The following is a 27,580-nucleotide window of genomic DNA, read 5'->3' on the forward strand; positions in this document are numbered from 1 at the left end:
GGGCTCCGCTCACGGCGGGAGGCAGCCGCGCCGGGCGGCCGCCGCTGCCCCGCCGGCCCGGGCGGGAGCGGAGGGGGAAGCTCCGCCTCGCCACCGCCCCCTGCCGCTCCTGCTGCCGCCGGCCCCTCCTCCCCCGCCCGCCCCGCCCGTCGCACACATGTGCCCGCAGCCGGCGGCGGGGCGCGCCGTCGGGGCGGGCGGGCGCCGCCGCCTCCCCGGCACCGCGCATCGCGCCAGGAGCGCACCGCAGCAGCACCGCGCCGTGCCGCGCCGCGCCGGGCGTCCCTCGGGCGCGGAGAGCCGCTGGCCGCGCTGACGCCGCTGCGCGCCATGGCCGTCGCCTACCTGCTGGGCAACGGCTCCGCGCCGCTCCTCGCCGGCGCCCTGGAGGTCCCCTTCGCCGCCAACGCCTCTGCCGCCTGCCGCCCCGCCGCGCCGCCCTGCGCGGCCGCGCCGCCGGGGGCCTGGGGCAACGCCTCGGCGGCGGCGGGCTGGAACCGCTCCGAGCCCTGCGGCGGCGCCAACGGCAGCGCGGGCGGCGGCGGGCCCTGCGCGCCCGCGGGCGGCGGCCCCTCCGTGGTGACGGCCATCGCCATCATGGCCCTCTACTCCGTGGTCTGCGTCGTGGGGCTCTTCGGCAACTTCTTGGTCATGTATGTCATCGTCAGGTGAGTGCCGCCACGCCCTGCCCCGCCCGGCCCGGCCCGGCCCTGCCCCGCCGTGCCCCGCAGCCCCCGGCCGCTGCCCTCGGGGCGGACGCCCCGCCGCGGGGAGCCGGGCTGCGGGCCGGCGTCCCGACGGGGGATGCTGCGGCCCCTCTCCGGCAGGCAGCGCGCAAAGGGCCGCACTGGGGGGTGCGGAGGGGCTCCTGCCCCCCGCGGGGAAGGGAAGGAGGCTTTTGAGAAAGCGCCGGAGCGGGTGATCGGGGGAGAGAAACTTGCGGTGGGGCCGTGAGGACCGGCCGGGCTGGGCGGTCCGTCAGAATCCGCTGCGGGTCCCGGGATGCTCTACGGACCCTCCGTGCTGCAGCACCTCTGCCAGCTGCTCTGGCCAACGAGGCCTGAATCCCGCACCTGGCCGCTGAGGAGGGAGGATTTAAAGGGACTTTAGCCGCTGCCGGTGAGCGTGTGCGGGCACGGGGTCGCACACGGACAGCCGGCACACATCCACGCGTCTTTCCCCCACCTCTTCCAAACGCACGAGCCAAATGTAAATGGCATCGCGGCTAAACGCTTCTCTCTGCCCGGGCTTATAGATCCTCTGCCTCAAGTCTTGATGTATACGTTTATATTCATATACGTTTATATCTGTATATATACATACATGCGTATACACGTGTATAAATACGCCAGGATCGCGGCCGCTATCCGTAATCCCGGCTGTGCTGCAGCACTTCGCAACTTTCTCGCCCGCAAGCCCAGCCGGGCTTTTGCAGGTCACTAAGTGTGTCTTTCACGCACGAGAAATCCGATGCCCGTAAATCGGCAGAAAGTGTGTGAGAGCGAGATTAAAGGGGCTCCGTTCCCGGCCTGGGAGCGGGGCGGGCGCCTTCCGTGGGGGAACACTGCCACCTCCCGGGAGCGGCGGGGCGGGACGCGACAGGACGGGGCTGACCGAGCCCCTCTTCCTTCGTGGGTGCTCGTCCTTTCCAAATGAAGCATCCGCGGAGCCCTGGGGAGCGCAGCGGGCGCTGCTGCGGGGGTGCCCCTGGGGCGCGCTGCCTCCCTGCCGGGGCAGCCCCAGCGCTTCCAGTGTCCCCAGGTCGAGAAAGCGTCCCTTCTCCCTTTGAACGCTCTGCTTCCCAAGGAGTTGAACGCTCTGCTTCCCAAGGAGTCGGGGTAGCAGCCGTCGGGCATGGGTGCCGTGGCCGCAGGAGGCTGGCAGGCAGGAGCGGAGGTTGGCGCCCAGCATCGCTTGCAGGCCAGTGGCACCGGGGTGGCTTCATGGTGGGTGCAGCGCTGACAGTGCTAGCAGTAAAAAAACGAGGGTGAGGATAGTGGTCAAAGTAGGGTGCTGTGGCATGGAGGGGGATGATTCCTTCGGGATGTGTTGGGGATGTCACTGCAAAGCCTGTGCAGCTCATAGACCTAATGGGAACGCAAGTAATACGCATCAATGGTTCAAACTATAGTAGTTCAGAAACCTAGTGGTTTTAACTATACTTTAGAGGCTGCATTTTAAATGCACAAAGCTGGGGAGATTCTCTTCTGCCCTGTGGGTTTGGTCACTCTGAGACTCAAGCTATCTATGTGAAGATACAGCTGCAGAAAGGCTTCTCAACAGGAGTGTGACTGGAAGCGGCTGAGCAGTGTTGAATGCATTCCTCTGGGAGAAAAAGCAGATGCACAATGTAACAGAGCCAGGATAGCTGTCAGCAGAGAAATATGCCACAGGTTGTCCCTGGGATTATATATTTATACTGGGCATAACCCATACTAGGTTCATATTTCTTACATTCGTTAATTGAATTACACTTGCACCACAAAGCCAAATTGAATGAGGCGCTTGCATTTAGATTTCTATCTAAAGAGAGCATCTTTCCCTGAGATTACAGCTTAAAAACAAAAGCCAGAAGCAATAGGAGAAAACAAAAATATATTTTCATTTTACAGAGGAAAATACAAATAAATTAAATGGCTTCTCCAAAATCATCCGGGAATTCCATGGCAAAGGCAGGACTGAACCCAGGTCTCCTGTGCAAGAACAGCTTTTGGTATGACAGAGTTCCTTCCCAGTTAATATCGTGCAGCTGTTTACCAGTTTGGGATGAAAAAGAGTTTACGTGTTCATTGTTGAATAGGATCTGTGGTTTAAGCAACGTAAAAATGCATTTCCTTTCTGTGCTTTTCTATAGGTTTAGTATATCTGGTCAGCAATAGGGAACTTTTTGATTTTTTTTTTTTTGTTGGAATCTTTACTAACATGACAGTATTCCCAATCATATAATATGCATATGTGAAATGGTGAGCATATGTGCCCACATTCATGTATCCTTAGATCCAGCTGCAGATAGGAGGCAAACCTTTCCCTGGATTTAATTTGGCATCATATAAAGCTCCCCTTCTTTATCTACCTTTCACACCACGCCTGCTCAGGAAGAACAAATCCTTGATGTTCATATTAATTTTGAGAAGAATTGAGACTACTAGAAATAAGATTTTAAAGTGATATTGGTACCTAGTTTGCCTTGAAAATACCAGGAGTTAGGAGATAGGTGCTTAGATATTTGAAACTCTGTCCTTACTCACCTTTCAGAGTCCAGCCCCAGTGAAAGCAACAGTGACTTCATGTTCAGTGTGCTGCATGCTAATATCTCATGCTCAGCTTCTTTAGAAATACTTATTTAATAATTATTATATTATTCTTATAAACATTGTTTTCCTTGCAACTTTTCCGCATGAAGCAGATCCATGGGTTTGGAGCCAGAGCCGTGCAAGTGCTTGCCTTATGTGGAACTGTCACTACCAGTCTGCAATGTCACCCTGTTATCCCACCTGGGACAAACAGGGGTCAGAAAGCGGACATGTCCAACAAGGAGTTAGAAATGTATTGTCATTATCGATACAAAAATCAGGCTCTTCATGCAAAGCAGGTCCATGGATTTCCAATTTGTATACATGTTGCGTTATAATCAATGCATTCCCATCCACCCTCCTCATTCTCCCAAATGGTTCCTGTTCAGCTGAATACTTTCATCCTTGAATTAATATTTACATGTTATATCCATAGTGTGTGAGGCTGAACCCCGTGTTACTGACACTGAGCTGTTTCCTTTGTCAAGTACAAAAAAACACCTTCTGAGTGACAGCAGTAATAGTCAGGTTTTACTGCCAGCCATGAATTTCCTGTAATCTGAAAAAAATCTGTAGACAAATTTTATTATCTGTTTTCCTCATGTGCTTTGTTTAAGTGTAAATTACTAATATGAACACAGTGTCGTTATGGCTATGTCAACAGCAAGTGCTGCAGAGTACAACAAGACAGTGTACAATTAGTACCATGTGGTATTGAATTAATTTGCACAGTAATCTATAGGCTTTTCCAGCTTTCTCATCAAGTCAGTGGGATATTAGTCATGCATTAGAGTGGGAAGAAGAATATGCCCGGTGATTAAGGCAATATGCTAGAGAGCTGTAATAGATCATAGATGAAAATCTTTAGCATCGCTGGTCTGAAAGAGAGGAATAGCTCTCGGAGGCCCCAGTCCTCCACAGTGCCAAGTGCCCTGAGAGGACTGTCATTCCACCAACAGCCGCTAAAGTCACTCAAGTCAAGAGTCATTCTTTAATGGCTTTGCTATTAATTTTGTCACATATCATAAACAAAGGGGCCTCAGGTTCTCCGTGATCCTTCGCAGGAGGGAGAAAATGTCTTGTTTCATTAGAGTAAATGATTACTCCGCTTAAAAAAAAAAAAAATTAAACCAGGAAAGAACTCCTCTCTGAAACGAAGACATTTCTTCCTACATTTCTCAAAACAGCCTCTTAATAGTGTTTTGAAAAAAAGAGCTATGACTGAAACATCATCTAATCTGGAAAGACTGTGCAGTACTGAAAGCTCTGGTTACTTCAGCTCGGCTCACTCACACTTCAGGAAAACTGTTTTACTGAGTAGAATGGAATTTGGGGTGAAATTTCAATTGTAGAAATAATTAATATCACCAGAAGAATAAATATTCTCACACATGTGCACAGAAAGGGAAAAGTGAGGGGTTTGGAAAGAGGTCATAACATATGAAGCGGAGAGAGTCTGTTTAGAGAAATAAACTGAAAATGATAGCAAGCTTGAAAGTGGCTGAAGTGAAGCAAGTTCTTCTAAAAAACAAGGGTTCTTCTTTGCAAGGTGACATGGAGTTATGGATGCAGTGTGAAAGAAGGCCTACAGCATCTCTTATAGCAGCATAGATCAGGGAACTTAGAAACGAAGAAATGCGTAAAATTCATTCTTTTCTTTCCCGTCCACAGCCGCATGAACTTCTCTGCATTTGGATGGCATTGCATGTGTGAATGTGTGTCCTGCCTGCTGCACTGTCTGCAAAGAAAAGGTTCCACCCCAGTGCTAAGAGCTGTTAACTAAAGCCACAGCAGCCTTAACCAGTCATGTCAATTCTGAATTGATACCGCACACCAGCACAAGTCAGAGAAGATCTGGGGACAGAACTGAGGGAGTCAGGTTGGGCAGGAACAGCGCAGAGCTGAATTAAATGAGCAGCCTAGTGAGGAGGTGACCCTCAGCATCCTGCATTACAGAAAGGCAGGTGTCCCTGTTTATATACACTGTTTGTGATAGAAGTTTACCAACCTCTGCTAGTGGGTAAATGTTTGACTAGCAAGAGGCTCCCCTCCTTTCCCCAAGATCAAGGGAAGCAGATAGATAAAATGGCATGTATACCTTTGTATTCTCTTTTTTTTTTTTAAATTGCATTGATACAGACACAGTCAAAATCTTGCTGAAAATACATTAGCCTGCAACCTGGGGATAACCCCCATCTCCCTGAGGGAGCAGAGGCGACTGCGGGATGAGTGATGGCTCTGCAGCCCCACACTCGTCTCCAGACCCTGTGCCACCCTGTGCCCCGGTCTCGCCCGCCCGCCAGACAGCACACCTGCAGGAGGGCAGACCCCCCTGCTCTGCTAGCGGCTACCACTGGGCACTTCTGGGCAGAAAACATCCCCCCTCACTCGATTTCTCTTGAAAAAGCTGTTTTGACCCCGCTGTATTTTTCCTGGAGTATCATTTTGGTAATAGCTCCCATGAAAAATAATGTTAAACACTTCCTCATTATTTTTTTTAGTTTCCTGATAAAAATAAGTCAAATTGTACCAACTTTTCATGGCTTCAGTAAAATTAGAAAATATTGTAAGCACATATTGTTTGTATTATGTAATTATTAGCAAGCTAATGACTAATGAGCTAATTAGCTAACATAATCCTGAAGTACTGCTTTATTTCATTTTAATTTGCAGTATTTTTTCAAATCGTCAGGCATAGCTTTTGCTGAATGCTGTTGATAAGCTTTTATAGTTTTTCTAGATCAAAAGGCAACATATTTATAAAAATCTCAAACATAACATGATGTTAGCCCGAATGTCTCAACATCATAGTCTAGTTTACTAACCTCTTTTCCAACCATAGCCAGTAGCTGGTGTTTAGTCAAAAAGTGGAAGAAATAGGGGCATCGCTGTGTGAGAATCTTTTTAACAGTCTGTCAGACTGCAGAGAGACTTCCCGAGCTGCAGTTTCCATCAGCATTTATTCAGTAGATTTTTGTGGACATTTCTAACATGCAGCAGTCCCAAAAAAATCGGAATCAAAAATAAGGTTGGAAGTAAAAAGTCACAAATATTACCACTTCTAAACAAAGCTGCTTTGAAATAATATTCTCTAAAGTAAAATTCCAGAATTCCAAAACATTTTTAAAGATTCTATGTTGGTTATTTTTAAGCTTAGGTGTTCTAAGATGGATGTTGTAGAGATCCTGATTAACGGGCATTTTTAAAAAAATATTTATTTTCATTGTGATTCAAAGTGAAAACAAGTTTTCAATCCTTGATGATTCTCTTCAAAACACAAATCCACTCATTATAACTATATTTTTAAAAACCTGAAAGCAACTGTTTTCCGAATTACTGTGGTTAGGCTGATCTCAGAGAAAGTTCTTTTTATAACCATCTGTGCCTTCTTTGGTTTATAATATGAAGTTTGGGATTATGGTATTGTAAGGGGGGATGCTATCATTATCTTTCAAAGCCCCTACTCCCTTTTGGAAGTTGGCTTTTATGGTGTTCACTAGCAAGGAGTTCCACAGCTTAGCTCAGCTGTGTTAAGAAGCATTCTCATTCACCCGTTTAATGTTAAACACTTGTAAATTTTATTTATATTTCCCTTTGAATTTACATGATGAAAAAAGGTAGGGATGACAGACCATAGCTAATCAAATAACTGTGAAAGACATGAAATAGCATATTTTTTCCACCTTCTTACTGGGAAGTGTTCAATTATCAGCTATAAGATCTTGTATCTCAGATCAGGAATAACACTTCAAAACAAAAATGTTTGTGTAAAACGGAGCATCTCCTCTTCATTGTGCTGTGTGGAGCAATCCCAGCTGAGAGAAGTCTCTTTCTTAAGGGGGAACAGGGAGCAGCAGTGAGGGTATCTTTTCCTGTTTTCCCCTTGCACAGTGCTAACCTCCAGCCCTGGGATGTGCTGCCTCTATAGAAAAATCATCCAAGAAGCCAGTTACCCAAATCCTTCTCATAAGGTGATGGTCTCAGTACCTCCTTCAAGAGCCACAGTTTCAGATGCCATCTCATCCTTGTCACATGGAGACTAAATCCATGATTCCCCGTACTTTTGATCCAGTCTTCTCAATCGTGCTCCTTCTTTCTGTCACGCCTTCCTCTGCCATCGCGTGCTTTCCCCTTTCCCCCCGTCACAAGCAAGTCTTCCTCCGCGTGTATTCTCTCTCCAGTCCCCGTGTCTCACCTCTGTCGCTCCTTACTGGATCACACTCAACAGCTTTGCTAGAAGATCCCAGTCTCTTCTATGCGAGAGACCGTTTGTTGTATACTTAGCATTACTTCGATCTGTAACAGTCTATGCCATTGCCTTGACCCCCGTGCTCGAGGGACTGGGGGGATTACCACTGCTGTTTCCCATCACACCTTTGAGGATCTCGCATCTACTAGCAGTAAAACTGTCTTCAAAGGCTTCCCTGCCAGCTTCCCTGCTGAACAGGGTATGTTTGATGTACAGTCCTCACCTGAGGTGGTCAGTTTACAAATCAGGAGGAGGGAACAAGTACCTGGAAACCAGAGAAAATAGCTGTTAACTTGTCCCCCCTAGAAAAATGTCACCACAGTTATCATAGATGTAGTCAGTGGTTTTACTCTCAATCACACTTCCCTGAAGGCAGAGGGGAGAAAGTTAAGTTGAAGAAACTGACAGTTTTCCTTTCCACATCTTCCTAGCAAAGGAAAAGCTTCAGCAGTAAGCACCCACTGCTGGATAATGACAATATATTGGAGTTAGCCTTTTTAGCACCATTGATTTATTTCAGACACACGTATTACACAATAACTGTGAAAGCAGCAACCTTTACTGGGGACCCATATATGCCTCAGCACCAGGCAAACAAAGACTCAGCTAAAGGTGGTTTAACAAACAGGCCAGATTAAGTCCCGGAACAATTGGCGGATAATTTTTCCCCCATTTAACTAGGCTGGAAGGGAAGGAAGTGTACCAGCAGATGACTGTTTGGGCATTGGAGCATACGTATTACTGTCATTTGTTTTTTATCATTAAGTAGCTTTTTATGGTGTCTGGGAAAAGACAAATAAATGAGGGTAATGGGAGTTATAAGACATTGCAATATCTTGAATGTTGTGTCGTGGTTTAACCCCAGTCAGCAGATGAGGACCACACAGCTGCTCGCTCACCCTGCCCCCCGCCCAGGAGTGTTCCGGGCAGTGGCATGGGGCATGGGACATGTTCCCAGCCATCCAGTGGTTGCTTCCACCATTGTAAGCACATGGCGCTTGCCTTGGCGGGTTTGTGGGAGTGTGATATAATCAATCTGCCAGGCCTCTCCATATTTATATTTCAGCCATCATCCTCCATACCAGAGAGGCTTTAACCGCTTGGCTTGCTTGATTGCAGTGCATGTTTCACATTCCTGGATAACCTGTGCAATCGTGTCCATGGTCAAGTCCACCCCTCGATCACGAGCCCATCTATATGTTGCATCTCTTCTTTGATGGCCTGAGGTGTCATGGGCCCACTGAGCTAGAAATAATCCATCCGTATGTTGCCAGTCCAGATCCACCTGAGACACTTCATTCTTAGCAGCCTGATCCACCTGCCGGTTGTTTCCATGTTCTTCAGTGGCCCGACTCTTGGGTATATGAGCATCTATGTGACGTACTTTTACAACCAGGTTCTCTACCCAGGCAGCAGTATCTTGCCATAAGGCAGCAGCGCAGAGGGGTTTAACTCTGCGCTGCCAGTTGCTTTGTGACCATTGCTGCAAACACCCCCACAAGGCATTTGCCACCATCCATGAGTCAGTATAGAGATAGAGCACTGGCCACTTTTCTCATTCAGCAATATCTAAAGCCAGCTGGATGGCTTTCATGTCTGCAAACTGACTCTATTCACCTCCTTCAGCAGTTTCTGCGACTTGTCGCATAGGACTCCGTACAACAGCCTTCCACTTCCGATGCTTTCCCACAATACAACAGGACCCATCAGTGAACAGGGCATATTGCTTCTCCTTTTCTGGCAGTTTATTATACAGTGCGGTCTCTTCAGCATGTGTCACCTCCTCCTCTTGCAATATTCCGAAATCTTTGCCTTCTGGGCAGTCCGTGATCACTTCCAAGATTCCTGGGAGACTGGAGTTACCTGTTCGAGCCCATTGTGTGATCAGTGCGTCCCACTTACTCACATAGCATCAGTTGCATGATGAGTAGAGGGGACCCTCCCTTTGAACATCCAGCCCAGCACTGGGAGTAGAGGTGCCAGGAGGAGCTGTACTTCAGTACCAACCACTTCCAAAGCAGCTCAAACCCCTTCATATGCTGCCAATATCTCTTTTTCAGTTGGAGTATAGCAGGCCTCAGATCCTCTATATCCCGGACTCCAAAACCCTAAGGGTCGACCTCAAGTTTCCCCTGGTGCTTTCTGCCAGGGGCTACAGGTAGGGCCATTCTCCCCAGCTGCAGTGTAGAGCACATTTCTTATATCTTGTCCTGCCCAGACTGGCCCAAGGGCTACTGCATGAACTGCCTCCTGTTTAATTTGTTCAAAGGCTTGTCATTGCTCAGGGCCCGATTTGAAATCGTTCTTCTTCCAGATCACTTGATAAAGATGGCTTACAATCAGCCTGTAATTTGGACTATGCATTCTCCAGAAACCCACAATGCCAAAGAAGACTTGTTTCTTTTTTCTAGGTGGTGGAGACATGGCAGTTATTTTGTTGATCACATCCATTGGGATCTGACGGCATCCATTTTGCCATTTTATTCCGAAAATCTGGATCTCCTGTGCAGGTCCCTTGACCTTACTTTGTTTTATGGCAAAACCGGCTTTCAGCAGGTTTTGGACTATTTTCTTCCCTTTCTCAGAAACCTCTTCTGCTGTGTTGCCCCACACGATGATGCCATCAAAGTATTGCAGGTGTTCTAGAGCCTCACTCTGTTCCAGTGCAGGAAGAAGAGGAACCCTCCTGCTGAGTTCTTCCTCACAGGCCAGCAGGGAGTTTTTCCTCTTCCTCCTCCTGTTCTTGTGATGGCCCTGCTTCAGAGTAGTCTGCCTCCTTGCTGGCGGCGCAGTATGCTTCTTCCTCCTGCTCCTTCTTACGAAATGCTTCTTCATCCCTTACTAAATGAGCTGACTTTCACTTCCAAGATTTCTTCTTGTGTACAGGGGCAACTGGTACCGGCACAGGTTGGTTCTCTGGTTCAGCTGCAGTGCCTGTCACCAGGGTTTGAGTAGCCACAGTGCCTGTCATGGGGGTTGGAGTAACCACAGTGCCTGTTGCGGCAGTTAGAGAAGCCACAGTATTCTTAAATAGTTGTTTAACCCTAAGCAAGACCTGACACACATTCAGGAGACACAGCAATAGGAACATGTTGGTTTGAACATCCCAAGGATATTCAAAATTGTCAAGAGCTATTGTAATTAGCCCGGAGGAGAAGGGGAAGATGGAGGAAGGTGTCTCCCCCATAGGTTGGCTCTCTGAGGAGAAAAAGTAAAAAGTGTAATTATTAATAGTTGATATGAATATATCTATAAAAACCTGTTCTTGGCTGGTTCTCCTCTCCTTTTTGGAAAAAAAAAAAAAAAAAAGAATGCATCACATCAGCTTTATTTTGTACAGGTTTCTGCCAAGATATTTTGCATAGACATGTAATTAAAAAAGGCATGAAAATAATAAGAGAGAAATAATAAAATAGTTACCTGCTATGACTACTGTGGAATTTGTGTGTTCTGCCCAAAGTAATCTCCTTGCTCATTAATCCTCTCAGTCAGACATCAAGGGAAAGGACCAGCCTTCCTCCCCAAAATAGCTATTTTTCCGAAAGAAAGAATCTTGTTTTGTTTTCTCTGGGGATTGACTAAACTCACTGATTCAAACTAAATAGCAGAAAGAGGACCTCTATATGATGCCTTTCAGTAGCAAAAAAGCAGGAAGAGCCATAAAGAAAGCAACAAGTGAATTTTAGTCCAAAGCCCAAAACAGTATTGTAATTAATTGAAAACAGGATGAGTCAGATGCCCTCCCAACTCTCTTGGTTCCATATCATTCCCAAAAAGACTGGCACCAGAGTCTGAAGAAAGCTGACTCTGCCTGGAAGACTTTCGTTTAGCTCTCCCTCTCCCAAAGCTGAGGTCTGAGAGAAGTTGCTAATTGGTTCTGAGTACAGGAGAAACAGCCCTGAGCTGGTGCTCGTCCATGAGAAGTGGTGTGCTCTGCTTACTACTCCTGCCTGGGTCCTGTAAGCAACTACGGTGGATCTGCACATGCCTTGATGCTGCCCTGATGCAAGGAAAGGACAGATGCTAGCAAGATAACCTGAGGGAAGTAAACTCTGGTGAAATCCTGGCTTAATTTCATTTGTGCTATGGAGGTGAATAAAGTGAAAAAGGAACTTGGCAGTGGGAAAACAAAGTATTAGGGAGAAAAGAGGTAGCAGCTGAAGCAACTACAGTCCAGCAGTTATCTGCCCTATGTTGAGATCCACATTCAGCACATACATTCAAATTCCTTCAGAAAATGCATATCCCCTGGCTGGTGTGTGAAGAAGGGAGGGGAAGGCTGCTCCAGCATAATGTATGCGAAGGCCTTGCTGTGTTCCCAAGCGAGTATGTCAAGGCCTTGCTATTTTAGATCTAGTATACTTCCTTACTATGTCATGCTTTGAGATCTGAAGTGATGCTTGATATTCATATGTTTTTTCATCTCTCTAATTAAACCACCATCACTAGTCACAGCAGTGACCGGGTAGCACCGTGTTGGGAGTCAGGATGCAAGGCTTTAACAGGAGGAAACAACCCCTTCCTCTGTCTTTCTTAAAGGCAATAAAATCTTGTTCACTTCCCCAGTTCAGCTTTTACCCCCAAACTCAGGATCAGTGCAAGAAGTAAGTGAATATGCTGCAAATTGCACAATTTCATTGTAACTAAGTGTGAACATTTTCTGGTATAATGATGTACCTGCTGGAGAGGGGTTTTTTATTTGTTGTTTGTTTTCCCTCAGTGCTTATTATTTTCAAATTGCATCCTTGTATATGATCTCTTCAGAAGAATATAAATCAAAAGGATGAGTAGATTGTTAACCACAGTATAGCACCTCCAATCTGGGCGGCCTGACCACCTAATGACATGTAAGGGTTGTACACAAATTTATGGTGCTTGTACCCAGAGCTTGAATTTAATGGCTTAAGGTGTAAGCATTCTGAAGTACCCATGAATAGAAAAATCAAAGACTAAATCTTCAAACTGATTAAATCATATGCTCCCAGACAGGTAGATTAGGCTCATCCAGAATATATATGACTTCAAAACTTTAATAGGTAACAGTCTGCCACAGCACACGTTGCAACTGTGGCTGAGATACAGTACGGGTCTTTCACTCTATTGAGACTCACTACCATGCAAAGAAAGAAAAAGGACAGTAAGATAGGATGGCCATCAGTTAAGTCTATCATTTGAGACCCTTTAGCTCAAACGTACTTTCCAGAATATGGCCTAGCTGAGAGACTTCATTTCAGTGTCAAACATACTAACTGGATTTTCAGACTGAAGAAATTTTTGAGGGTTTTTCCAGACTGTCCTGAATATGACATGACCTTTGTCAAAGCTTTAAGGGCTCAACAAAAACTGAAAGTACCTGATAGCTCAGGAAAGCATGCAAAAAATCCCTCTTTCCTACTGTTTTTGAGTTGCATATACAAGATGCACCAGAACAGCCATGGAAATAAATATTCATTTAAATTGGTTCAACTAGGCATACTTCACATGTTTTAATCTTCCCACCCAAGGAGACCTGAACTAATCTAATGAATGCACATAATGATTCTTCATTTGTTTAACAAGTCATTTATGCAAGAAGAACATGAATTTGAAACACTAACCTAATCTCCTCCAGCATCAACAAGAGTTATGTCAGGTTGTCTGTATGCAAGACCTAATTGCTGGCTGTTGTTTCTTTCAGCAGCCAAACCATTTTCATGAACGACTGCTTTCTGCAATGAATCTCCTGTTATTAAGCCAGTTTTTATATATTTTGCATTGAACTTAAACACAGGTCAGTTGAAGCAGTCTCTGTCTCCAAATTAGCATTCTATGGACAAAAACTTGCATGCCTTTGTGTTGCTGAAAGTAGTTATTACCAATCTGTCATTGGCCAGCTCATTTCCTAAGTGCAAAAGACCGTTTCTGCTTTTCTCCTCACTGTTGTTATTCGGATAGGAGCAGTTTTCAAATTAATTTGTAATGGTATGTATTACTATATTCATTGGGCTAAACGCGGACCCCCTCTCTGGCTTCTTTGCATCAGCCTAGTGGTACAAGGATGCTATAAAACTGATGTGGTACAGAAGGGCTGAAGGGTCTATTAGGCTTAGACAAAGTGCAATACAAACTAAAAATTTCATTATTTTTTAAGAAAAAATATGGTCTTCGTGTTATTTGTTCTTTACTTTTAAGCCAGGGAGGCTTAAAAGAAAAGATTCTTCAAAAATTTTTGGAGGTGATAAGGTGGAGACTAAACCATTGGAGCGGGCAGGCCAGAAACAGAGCGTGGCGCGTGTCTTGCAGAAAGAGGGAGAGGCACAGGCATGCTCACATCTCTCTTGTCGCATGACTGTGAGGTGGGAGGGAAGGTGCTCGTGGCTCCTGCTCAAGATGCTGTTACACTTTGTGCAATGGAGCTGGGGGTCTCTCTGGGTTAGTTTGGTGAACCTTTTATTTGGTTTGCAAACTAGAAGTGGCCCATGGGCTGCCAGTTGAAGAGGTCATTTCATGGCTTTCTATTTATCCTTGAATGCTAGAAACTTAGTGACTGTCTGAGTAGGATTCTCATTATTTTCTCTGTTGCTTTTTCTTATTCCAAGCAAATCTCAGTTGAGTGGACCTCCACAGCTCAGATCCTCAAACTTCAAGTATATTTTAAAGCTTTGCTGGATTGAAGATAAAGCCAAGGCTGAGTTTTCCCTACAGAATTAGATAGGCATAAAGTATATTCTTACTGTTGTAAATCTGATCTATCATCTGCTACTACCAACAAAAAAATGCCTCATAAGCATAGATATTTTATGATACAAAACCTGCACTGAGGAGATAGAAAGGGCATACTAGTGGGTGTCAGTATTATAATGAGCATAATTGATTTGAATATGTATCAAGAGCAGTATCGAGCTAAATATTCACCAAAAAAATTGAATCATCATATTGCTCTATTAGTCTTTCATTGCAGAGTTGTAAAAATAAAAGTAATGTTACCTAAAGCCAACTTCTGTCTTCACTTGCAACCTTGCTCATTGTCATGCAAAATTTAATATACTTAGTGTTTTAGAGGCTGAAATTTCAGTGCAGTCTAAATACCAGCATTCAGATTTTCATGGGTTTGCATTTAAGACTCTTTCTTTACATATCTGTTCATTTTTAAATTCTATAGTGGCCTTGAATGAAAGTGTGAAAACAGTATCTGTTAAAAGATTGCATTTATAAACACACTACTTTTGGTATTATAAGTCATACAGATATCGTGTGACTTTAATTACGTATAAAATCCAGTCCCTCTGAAGTATAGAAATGTCATCACATACACATCTATGTCTGGATGGTGGAAATGTTCGTGCTGCTTTCTCAAATAGGTAGATTGATACCTTAGCAGAAAATAAAATAACAGCTAAGATCAAGGCTTTGAAGAGCTCCATTTTGAGGGACTGTTATTTTTCATGCTGTTAAAATTCCTTTTATCAATCGCTTCAGTATTTATTTGTTCATACCAAAAAAGTAATCCTGGGGACACTGATAATCTACTTATTTGGAAAAATACATGTTTAACAAAATGTACCTTTCAGAAATAAGCCCTTTATAAAATCTTGAAATATTCAGTACAGAGAAACACCCAAATCCCAAGAATTCACTGAAAAGAATATTGTGAATTTCAATAGGCTTCTGTTGATTAGGCAATTGTGGAGGTAAATACTTTCTATCACCACAAAAGCTCTGCTTCCTTTCTTTGTAACAACAGCATGATTAGAAATACAAAGATTACAGAGTACATCAAGCAAAATCCTTCATTAATAGCCTATAGAGCCCATTAAACAAAATAAGTCCAAGGACTTCTAAGCGTAAACTGACAAGGAAAGCAAGATAGCAAAACTGAAAAATGTGTAGCATTTAAGTGGGATAAGGCCCATGCCGGTCCCAGTGAATGCTAACCTGAGAGTCACTTATATATTGGTTGATGTATTTATTTGTTTGCTGTATCAAGCATTCCCTTTAAATCATAAGAATGGCTTTAATGACTGATAAAAAAAAATATCATTATCATCTGATGATGTGCTGTCCAGACAGAACTTCACCAGAATCGTGTGTGATGGCAGCGGCACTGAGCAGCATACCTAAGTGTGCTTTCTTGTCCAGCCATAAAGATAGGGCAATCACCTCAGGGCTGAGCAGGGGTCAGCAGCCTGGGTGAGGGTGCAGGATCCTCATCGCCTTTCCGTGTCTGGGCAGAATTGAGAGCCACTGCCCCTCCGCTGCTGTTGCTGCCTGAGCGGATCAGACTGGAGCAAGCTGGGTATGTCTGCTCACAATGCAATCTTAGTCTGCATCTCTCCCATACTGCAATCCTGTACATTTTTTCTAAATAATTCTCAGCAGAGAGAGGCAAGGATGCTTGCAGCATCTACCTCTTCCTAAGTTAGTGTTGGATAAATGGAGTGCTCCTGTAAGAAAAGTTTTTAGCATACTTTCAGAATATAGGTTTTATTTAAAACTTGGAAGTATCATACTCAGATCATACTTTCTCAAGACAGCAGTCAAGAGAGAGCTTGGATCTGCTTGAAAATCTTTTTTTAAAAACCACACTAAATTGAAATTAAGGTTGTTAGTGGCTCCTCATCCACAGTGCTAGAAAATGAGAGAACAGAGGCAGTACAAACTTCTTCAGATGTTCATCATAAAAGCTATCTAGATGCATTCAGCAAGAAGTCTGCATTTCTCCAGACCCTACCAAAAAAGTTCCAAACGTGTGTTCCCTGCACAGCCCTGTCATCATTTTTTTTTGCAGCTGACTCATGTTCTGAAGAGATCGAAGTCAGAAAAAAAAACCATGAAATACTGTATTTTACACTTTGTCTTCCCCGGCAGGTTGCCTGAAAGATCTTTTCAAATGGGCTGTTCCTCTTGCAAATCACTCTATAAATTGTAAAATGTTTGATCAAACACTGTACTTGTTACTTCGCAGAAACAGAAGAAAATTTTATCAAAAGAGCAAGCCATCTGACCCTCTGAAAGCCGGGCAGCCACAATGCCCAGCAACCTTGGCAGCAGTCAGGACAGCAGGGCAGCATGGCCAGGAACATTACGTAGAGTGAAACATTCATTGTACTGCTGCAGAAGTATAGCAGCCTCATAAAAAGTGGATCTCAAGTGCTGCTCAACTGACACAATGGACTTGAAAGAGTAAAGGGCTCTTCAAAAATTTGATGAAACTAAGGAGGAATTTGGACTCTACCTTCAGCAACACAAATGCAAATTAAAACATAAAAAGTTCCCCCTGCCCAGCTGTGATTGAAGTGTGACATATTCAAAATTCAGAAAGTGGGTTTTGGGTGGTTAGCAGCACAGACTTAGGAAGAAGGGGGTGCAATGGAGGTTGAAGACCCTCCTGCCAAAATAGGCACCATGGAGCAGAACAAGCATTTCTACCTCAAGCAACAGGGCTGCAGCATCCACCTGCGGTGGTGGTTCTATTGATACCTTCAATGCATATGGTTAATCAAAACTGTCTTCTCTTTTGATTGAAAGAACATCTGTCCAACTTATATTGGACATTGAGATTAGTAAAGCAATGTAGTAACAATCATTACAAATTATTTTAGAATTCTATAATCCTAAGCAAATGAGAAAGTCTAAAAGCCTGAATTTTTAGACACAGTGGATTTGGTAATTATACTAATCTTTCAGGTACTTATTCCCTAAGGAATTATATAATTACTACTCCACAACCTACAAATGAGTTCTCTATTTCTACAGACCACAGTTCTGATACTTGACAGACATCAGCAGATACTGAAAATCTGTCCATTTAGTACAGTGTCTGATATGTACAAAAACAATTTTTTTCAGCTTCTCAATTCTTTAGCATCTATAATATTGTTTCTTCTACATGTATCCTTTCTCCCTGCACAAGTTAAATTAATCTTTTCTTTCTTACGCCCTTTAGCTAATGCCTCACTGAACTGCAAATATTACTGTAGATAAACCATAGCAAGGTCATTTGGTTAAAAGCAGAAAAGATGATCTTTGACAGTATCTAGCACATTATTTCACTGAAGTTTCTTACAGATGGTGGACTGGACTCAATTTGCTTTAACGTTGTCAGTTGTGGTCATTCACATGCTTTGCTGATTTTTTTTTCTAGGTACACGAAAATGAAGACTGCCACCAATATCTATATTTTCAATCTTGCATTGGCAGATGCCCTAGCAACAAGTACTCTGCCATTCCAGAGTGTGAATTATTTGATGGGAACATGGCCATTTGGTACCATCCTTTGTAAGATTGTTATATCCATAGACTACTACAATATGTTCACCAGTATCTTTACACTCTGCACCATGAGTGTGGATCGCTATGTAGCTGTTTGCCACCCAGTTAAGGCCCTTGATTTCCGTACCCCCAGAAATGCCAAAATTGTCAATGTCTGCAACTGGATTCTTTCTTCTGCCATTGGCCTGCCAGTTATGTTCATGGCAACTACTAAATACAGGCATGGTAAGTCTGGCTTTCACTCCTAAATTGAGTATTTCAATGTTTAAACTCCTTTCTGCATTGTTTCACTTTATTGTAGAGGCGTCGAATTAACTTCCAACCTCCAACCTGTATAAAGCAGGTGTCAGTGCAAATGGACCCCTTCAGCAATTTTGCATCTGGCTGTAGTTGACTGGACACAGCACTGCACATGATGTGTCTTTTACAGCAGGCAGCTCCAGCTCCTTCTGTGGGTTCATGAGAGTCTCACTACCCCACACACTTACTGTAGTGTTTGGAAAAGCATCTGTGCCTGCCTGCCTTCTGCTGTCCTTTACCCAGGATATCCCCACTGAAGTAGGCAGTCATAGATATGTTGCACTTAGTCTGGCAGGACGTGACACAGAGTAGAGAGCACATTCTGGATCACTGGTGCTCAAAGACCTTCCATGAAGTGACAGCATCTCAACATAAATCCAGACCCTCCATTGCGCAGTTACCAAGTATCATGTCATTCTCTTCCCCATTGCCCTGCAGTGCCCAAACTCTCAGCAGATACAGTGGTTAAACCATCTTTCTTTTCACCAGGTTTTATATTGAAAGTGAAAATGAGTCAAAGTTTAAGCATCTATGACAATTCAACTCTTTTTCTTGTCCAATATACATGCAATTCCAAGCAATAAAATGCAAAAGAAACACGTGACTTCGGTTTTGTTTTTCTAACTCACATTTCATACACGTTTTGCAGCACTGTGTCCTAGCAATATTTGTGCTGATGACAGGTCACAGATTGCTTCATTTTACCTGTTTACTTAGTAAATCATCATATATTTGCCTATGATATTTAACAAAAAAGGTTTAAAGAAAAGCAAATGAAAAACTGACCTGCTTGTTCTTCTCTGCTGTTTTTCTCCAGGCTCTATTGACTGCACACTTACATTCTCCCACCCTGCGTGGTACTGGGAGAACCTCCTGAAAATCTGTGTATTCATCTTTGCCTTCATCATGCCAGTCCTGATCATTACCGTGTGCTATGGGCTGATGATTTTACGCCTGAAGAGCGTTCGCATGTTATCTGGCTCCAAAGAGAAGGACAGGAACCTTCGGAGAATCACAAGGATGGTTCTTGTAGTGGTGGCGGTGTTTATTGTCTGCTGGACTCCCATCCACATTTACGTCATCATTAAAGCCCTGGTCAACATCCCAGAAACTACTTTCCAGACTGTCTCCTGGCACTTCTGTATTGCTCTAGGGTATACAAATAGCTGCCTTAATCCAGTCCTTTATGCATTTCTAGATGAGAATTTCAAAAGGTGTTTCAGAGAGTTCTGCATCCCCACTTCCTCAACCATTGAGCAGCAAAACTCCACCCGAGTCCGACAAAACACTCGTGACCATGCTTCCACTGCCAACACTGTGGACAGGACTAACCATCAGGTATGACTAGCAGTGGAGATGTCATCTCTGGATCCAGGCCTCCCGCTTGGACATGACATGTATTCTGAAGTTACAGCTTACACTGATATGTAGCTATTTGAAGGTCTAAACACCTTCAGCGTTATATTTGAAACTGGTGTATGCATACACACAGACCCTAGTCCTGCATGGTGCTAGTTGTTCTCTCCTCTAGTGGATGCTCAGAAGCTGAGGGCTTTCAAAGGTACCTTGCATGACTGGGTCCAGCGTGCATGCATATACAAAGCACATAAAACAGTATTTTCCTTTGCAGGATGTTTACAACAGGTGACTGCTTTAGAACTGGTTGGAGATTAATCACAGATTTCTCTATTCATACTCCTTGTCTACTGACAAAGACAGGAGTGGGATAGAATATAGATCTCTCTTCTTCTCCCATTGCAACAGTGAATAAAAAAGAGAAGAAATTGTGCTTGTACACTTTTGACTGATGTACGAAGAATGCCCACCTGGCCTTGTTTGCCCTGGAAGACATGCAAGAAGTAGACAAAGGCTTGTCTACATGCAGTGCTTGTATCAGATAATTATCTGTGTTGGCTAAGGTGGGTTTTGAGATATATATGTGTGTGTGTATATATATATATATAAAAACATATATATACACACGCATGATAAGGAGTATTGTGCCATTTTGCCATTTAAGGTATACTGAGGATATACCTTTTCCATGTAGAAAAAGCCTTTGAGAAGTAGAGATTTTATGGCACAGCAGATACCAAGAGAAATAGATTTTTTTTTTTAATTCAGGCTATTTTTGCTTAGCTTTTGCAAAGAAGCCCTTTTGTTACATGTTCAACATCCATGTTACTGTGAATAGTCCTGAGAATTTCCAATCCCCATCCCTTAGTGAACATCAAGCAAAACATGAAAGCAAATCTTAACATTCATGAAAGTAACTCAAATGCATCACAAGCACTAGAAAAAGTTTGTCATCTCTGTAATTCATTAAAAAGAAGAACAAAAGGCACAAGCCTAGTTCATTCCTTGCCATATCACCTTTCAGCAATATACTTAGGTTGCTCCTGCACCGGTTTCTCACTGCTGCCACTTCAGCCACAAGCTGGCTGCCTCCTCGAGGTGCAGAAGTCAATGGCTTCTTGCAAAAGCAGTTGCATACCTGCCACTCAGCTGCTGCCAGAGAGCCCAAATCAGAATATTACCATCTCCAAACAGACAAAATAGTAATTGCACCAGAAAAGAGGAGGGAGCAGGCTAAAGGGAGAAGGGCTAAAGGGAGAAGCTTTATTAAGCATCTGCAGTTGGTGTTGTCGTTCACCAGCACCTGATTCATACATGCCAAACTGTGGCCTGTGAAATCAGTTAGCACCTGCTCAGTCTTATGCACACTTTGGTGGTGGAGCAGAACTGCCAAACTTGGCATAGGTGCATACATATATGTATGTATATATGTGTAGTCCTTACTAGGTGTAGCAAAAATTTATTAGACAGCTTCAGCTGTTAATAAGGCCTTTGTAACCCTCAGTGGAGTCAATTTTGTGCATGTGTCTCACAACAGGATTGTATCTATATCTGGTACAATTCCAGCTTTTTACAGTGCAGTGTGTATGCACACATTTTCTACATTTAGTTATATATCTTTATATTATTTTTAGGAAAGCTGTAGCCTTCTAAACTTCTACCCTTAGCAAAGATTAGTGTGGTACTGCCCAGAGGCTGAGTGAAATAAAGTCTATTTCCCTGGGCACTGAGCAAACACAGAATAGATGATCCTTCCCACACAGATCTTTCTTCTAACCTACACCAACAAAGGAGAGAGCCAGCTGAGGCAGGGATGGACCAAGCAAGTGAAGTGAGCTTTGTAGTGGCAATAAGGAGAAAGCTAGTCTCATAGTTGGGTTCCTTGTTGGTTGTTTGTTTGGTTTTTTTTTCCATTCAGGGAATAGTGATGAAATTAGTTAAGAAGAGATAAAGCACATGTAAAGAGAAGTGAAGGGAAAGATGCTGAAGGGAAAGGAAGGTGAGAGGAAGCGTGCAGAGGATAAAGGGGAACATCAGGAATGAGGTCCGAGTGAGGCAGTAAGGAAGGAGACTGAAGTAAAGAGCCAATATGCATGAAACAAAAGAGGTTTATGCAGAGTTGTAAGGAACTGTTTAATTACCCAGCTTTGACTACTTTGGTAGTTCTTCCTAGCAACTAGCCATCAGTTTTCCCCAAGGCCGGGGAGAGGACACCACTTGGAAGTTCATATCCTCATGGATGCGTGGATAGGTCTCTTTGCATGGTCTGGTATTTGAAAGAATTTGAAGTGGCCATCAATGGGCCCAATTTCACTTCCCTCACCACCATTCCTGCTAGTCCTTGCTTTGGCAGCTGCTGCCACTGGTTTATTTCTGCCAGATGTGCTCACTGGATGCTGACCTGAGCCGTCTCACTGCCGCACTACCTGGAGTACAGCACACCAGCTATGGGGTGCAGTATTTCCCACTCTCCACAACGTCTACAGAATACATTCACACCAAGCCATGTTCAAACCTGAATATCAAACTTAATTTTTTTTTTTTCTCCAGCAAACATTTCTGTAAGAGACAACATTTTTGTTATCTGCTGCTATCAGAATGACAAACAAGGTTGTAGAACTAATCTAGACTAAAAATGTTCTCTGGGATAGTACTTACAAGTGTAACATCTAATATTTTTTTTTATTGTTATTATTTTTTAAACAGAGAAAGCCCTAGGGTGAATGCAGCTTTTGCTCTCAGAAAAGAAAAAAGAAAGGAAAAAATAAAGAAAAAAAACCCAAACAAACCACTGTTTGCTCAAACAGTGAGCTTCTGTAAATTCTATTGACAGGGCATTCTTTTCACAGGTAAGTGCTTTCTGTACAAGAAAGTCTAGCTAGTATATCTATATTGATCTAAGTATACTGACAAGCACTTTCTTGTATAGACAAGGCCTTGGAAAGCATTTAGTATGAATTCTAATTACAAGGCTGTATGGTACTCAGCACACTTCACATCATTTTCGAAGAAATGGATGTTCTACAAGTTGCTTTTTTGCCAAGTGAGAATTCTTTACTCCTGCTAAAGTTAATGAGAACTACAAGCACTCAATCGCTCAACAGCTTAGGGTCTCACACTCTTAAAGCGCTTAAAAATAAGCATTCGCTGATGGAAGGAACAACTGTGTTTTCTATCAGTGCAAAAGCAGTAACAGGAAACATCATAGATATTCATATTATTCTGAGTTAAGATACTGGTCTTTGGCCTACTTTGTGGCTCTTTGGCATTACCAAAAAGATCTAGATTAAGAGTGTGATTATTGATTTATCAACGTTTACAAAAAGTGGAAGAGCAGAAGTTCAAAACTCCTCCAGAAATGCAGCTTTTTTCAAACACACGGAGTAGAACCTGATCTGTAACACTGATGGTGTGAACATTTAAAGAAATGGTACATGCTCAGTGGAGCAACATAGTTCTGAGGGAGAAAAAACAGTGACTAATCAGGCATGCAAAAACTGGAAGAGTTGTAAGAGTGAGATGTTTCTTGTCTGTGGGGGATGTATCTTGTGTTACACTTAACTAACTCCTGCAGTAAAATGCATAGGTTACATTTGTTAAGAAGTGAGCTTAAGGGCTCCGCTAACTTTAATTTTCAGGGAGGCATATGCAACCTTATAAGTGCATTTGCGTGAAGAGTTAAAACAAGAGTAGGAGTGATGGAATCCTGGAAAAATTGCTTGCAAAGCAAAACTGCTTACTTTGAACTTTTCTCTGTATGACCCAATATTGGTAGGGAATGGTAATAAAGGACAAAATACTAGCTTTTGCATATGACTGAGGTTTTTTGATGTCATTGACATTAACCTGATGCATAACAAAGACCTTGACAAGTATTTTGAAATAGCTTTTACTTCAAATGCACAAAGACTCTCTGCATTAATTTATCTCTGAGACTAAAAAAAGCTTGAATATTTTTTAAAATTTAAAATTAATAATTCCTTTTTTTTCCTGAAAACTGTGTTTTCCAAATACCTTTTATTTTTGTTAATATCTATCTGTTAATAACAAAAAAATCCTAAATACTTAGGAAAATAGAATCTTAATAATTATAGAAATCTGAGAAATTTAATTTGTTTTAGTGAATTAGTTTCTTTATGACCCATTTAAGTTTTTATACCAGCCTCACCTGAATGTATCCAAGCAACTAAGTGAATTATCTATAGGCACATTTTCAGGACTATTTAGTCATCCTATGTAACTATTTTTTTGTATTTTTAGCTTCTGATCCTTTCTCCTTAACCACCGAAGTGTCTAAATGCCATAATGGAAGCTGCAAATCCTCCTCATATGCTGAAAATGAGGTCTCAGATATGTTCAGTAACGAGAAGCTCTGGTATTTGTGCTCAGCCCTGAAAACTTTGCCCTTATTGCTTGGATTTGCAGCCACGTATAGAAATAAAAAGGATATTGGATTAAAGAAAACATATTTTTAAGTTGAAACAAGGAAAAACTGAAAGCTAGTTTCACGTTGATTAAATAAACAAAGAAAGTGCTTTCTTACCTTTTAATTTTCCCAGTGCTACATGACAGATTGCAAACAAATACGGGGAATGCTGGTGAGTCCTATGCAAAAACATGACAAAAGCTGGGCAGATAAACGGGGAACAAAACATTTCAATTTTTTCCTTAATAAATTAGAAAAAGATCATTGGTAAAAAAATACAAAAGAAATGCTTCTATTTTATCTAATCCATAAAGATAAGTGAATATGGACCTCAAAATTCATTTCTGGATCTAGACTCCTTCAAAAAACAGGGACATTCACATTTAGGATCAGGTCAGTTTCTGGCCAAAAGGAGCTGAGGAGAAATATTCCCAATACAGAATAAAGAAAATCTCTAAATATAGCATGTTAAATTGAACAATCATTTGAGTTATGTTGTGAACTTGGAGAAATTTATCTCCAAATCAGAAGTCCTAACAGCCTCTACTCTGCTGAACATGCTTGGAAAGCAATCCAGTTAGAAAATTCACTTTCCTTGTCCCTGCCCCAAAATCCTTACCCATGTCCCATTACTTTTACAGGAGCACATTCCCTCTCTTGTCTCAATCAGGCTTCATCTGTGACTCCACTTTCCATACAGTAAACCCTTTATTCGCAGTGTCTCCCACCCTGTTTTCAACAGGTTCTAGTGCTGCAGGACATTTGCTGGGCAGTAAAAAGGGTTGCAGACTTTCAGGACGTGCTGTGCAGTAAGCAGATTTTCTTGATGGAAACATCTACAGTGCTATTGTGTCTGTATGTAAACAGGACCTAACATGAGTACTCTGGACACACAGGGCTGAGAAGTTGTTGGGTTGGTTTGCTGATGTAAGTCCATCTCACACAGAATTTAAACTAGACTTTAACTGCAAATCCAGAAGTTAGCCAGTGTACGGATGTGAGCACAGAATGTATCATCTAAAATACTAACTAACTCCCCTGCATTTGCTACAGAAAGAATACAGGGGGGGAGCAAAATCCTTCCATACCCGTGAAATTCGTAGAGAGTTCCCTTCTAGAAAGAGAACAACTGGCTTGGTATGAAATGTATTCTAATTCTAATTTCAGATCTTCTGATGTTTCATTGTCTTTGAAGGTCAGACTTGAAACTTTTCTGTGATCATTTCCTTTGCCTTTGTTGCTTCATGGCAAAGGCATAGTCTTGCCTTACTCTCTGAGCCACCTGTTTAGCTTTATACGCAGGACACTAGCTGCAAATGAGAAGTAAATTCCTCTTAAAAAAAAAAAACACACATGTGAACACACACAAAAACTTGTGGGTGGGAAGAAATCAAGTAATTGTTCATTGTATTTGCAATTTCTTTCCTTTCAGTTGGAACTTCAAGAAGCTGAAACTACTCCACTGCCGTGACAGGGTCTCCTGCCGCATAGCTCTCAAGGCAATTGCACACCAGTGCCACAGTGTGTCTGGGCAGTATGCTATGGGAATGTGTAGGATACACTTCCCCTCAAAAAAATACCACAGAGGAAAGTGCCTGCTTTTCCAGTCTGTCAAAAATTGCTTCTGCAGCACTTCTACATTGCGCATAACAGAAGCATGAAACTTAACAGCAAGCAGAGCCAAGAGATACGGGGCTTGCCAGGCTCCAGTGTTCAAAACAGTCATGTTTACCAGGAATACATACGTTAGTCTAAAACAAAGCTACTGTACCTGTAGCGATCTGACATGCTCTTGACAAGGTGTTAAACAGGTTGGAAACAAAAATTCAAAGGCTAGACAACTATAGTTTGAAAAATGAAGGTGAGCTTTTAATGATGGGAAATAATGGGAAATGAAGTTGTAATACTGTTGGGTACTCGATTTACTCTTAAAATTTACTTGTAGAGGTGTTTTCTGTGCAGGTTATTTGTGTGCTGAAGTCTCACAAGATCATCTAGAACAACACATTTGCAGTTCAAGAGGTCTTCTCTTACAAAGATTGCTTATTCCACAATTTCAAAGGGAAAATATTTCTTTCAGTGCTCACTTAACAAAAAACAAAACTCCAAGCTTCACCTTCTGCTTCTGTTTCTCACCTAAAAAACAGACTTTAAAATCAAAACAATGAGCTATCACTTCTTCTAAAAGAGATGAGTAAATAAAAGTATTCCATGTTGTTATTGATTGCCAAATGATCCCCAAAACAGCATAGGAATTTATGTTAATAGGGTCTATGTGAATAGAAATCTAGCTATAAGCCTGTCAGGCTGATGATGACTTCTCTTTCAAGTAGTTTCTCAAATTTCAGCTGCCCTGCCAGCAACATATTGAATTTCTAAGTCATCGACAATCCCTGTGTGAAGTGCTTGGAACAGTTAATGCATTAGACCTTTTCTTTTTAAAAAAAAAAAAGTTACATTTTGCCAGACATCTATTTTTTCTTAACCAAACCCATAATATATTTGCTTTTCTAACTAACATGATACAGTCTGGATCTCCATTTTGTATTAGCTGCTAAAACACATTAAGATTTATGAAAGAAACATTGTACTGAAGTAAATGCCACCTTAGCTGTTTTCTAGTATGAAAAATAGAAATATCCATGTAGGTAATTTGTGGTGCAATGGTATTTTCTAGCCGTTGTTTGTTACTTGCTTTGTAAATAAATCATCAGTAGTTAACCAGGGGAAAATGTACTTTGATGAATTTAAGTGTATTCTAAAATATAACTCTACAGAACAGGTGTTGGGGTTTTTTTTCTTTTTATTTCTGCAGCCAAAATGTATTTCTTATTTTCATTGTCAAAATGTATGTAACAATACGCTTTTAATGTGAAATTGTTTGTTTCTGCCATGGACTTCATAATAAAGTTTGAAGGCCAAATCCTTGCAAGTTGTAAATTAAAGTAATATTTGAGTTGCATCACTATGTTGCAGCTAAATATGTAGCCCTATATATCAGCAGAATATGAAACTAGATATAGCAGAAGTGCCTTAATTTTTTTTCCCTTTTCGGTTGAAAATTCCACTGTGATGTCAAAGGGATTTGATATTTAATTTTCTATTAGTTTAGCAGGATCTCCTCATAGTCATCATTAAAGTTTAAACCAGAGCCGTCACCATTCTAAGGGGTTTTGCATCTAATTTTTAAACAGCATAAGATAGGCACTTGGAAGAATTTGACATATTGTTTTGCACTACACAGCAGTAGTATTTAGATAAAAAGAAGAACATAGAATACACCATAAATGCAAACAGATTAACATCATACAACGCCATTACTATCTGACGGGTTCTGAGTAGTTTGCTGTGCTCACATACAACCACCTCACAAAACTGAAATACCTTGAATGACTATTTGAAAAGTCTTAACTGATAGATGAGAAATACGTTTAATTAAACTTAAAATCATAGTTTCATGACTAGTCAAAAGTTCATCAGCTTTCACAGAATTTACATAATTAATTGAAACCACTATTTCTGCTGTACTTAGAATGGAATGAAGCTCACAGGCAAAATACTATGACTTGCCAACAGACAGCCTAATATGTTTAAAGATATTTTTGGTTTCTACAGTCCAATAATTAATTGAGCAACCTGACTGTAAATATTTTTAGCAGTAGTAATGTTGTTGTAGCCTTGATGGTCTAAGGATATGAGGAAGCA

The 27,580-nt window shown here is 42.3% G+C and overlaps 1 protein-coding gene across 2 annotated transcripts; it reads left to right on the plus strand.

The window, feature by feature from the left end:
- The first annotated feature begins 330 nt into the window (after positions 1 to 330).
- On the plus strand, positions 331 to 27,580 carry OPRM1 (opioid receptor mu 1). Of its 2 annotated transcripts, none has more exons than XM_087776503.1 (4): positions 331 to 668; positions 17,666 to 18,018; positions 18,911 to 19,431; positions 25,308 to 27,580. In XM_087776503.1, exons 1-4 carry the CDS (start codon positions 331 to 333, stop codon positions 25,344 to 25,346), a joined length of 1,251 nt encoding a protein of 416 aa, XP_087632629.1. In that variant the 3' UTR covers positions 25,347 to 27,580. The 2 variants fall into 2 exon arrangements, with proteins under 2 accessions (XP_087632629.1, XP_087632630.1); XM_087776504.1 differs by lacking the exon at positions 331 to 668 and adding an exon at positions 1,873 to 1,946.

This window comes from Nipponia nippon, unplaced genomic scaffold (assembly GCF_047370975.1).
Source record: "Nipponia nippon isolate SJK-2023a ecotype South Korea unplaced genomic scaffold, ASM4737097v1 scaffold_4, whole genome shotgun sequence".
Lineage (NCBI taxonomy): Eukaryota > Metazoa > Chordata > Aves > Pelecaniformes > Threskiornithidae > Nipponia > Nipponia nippon.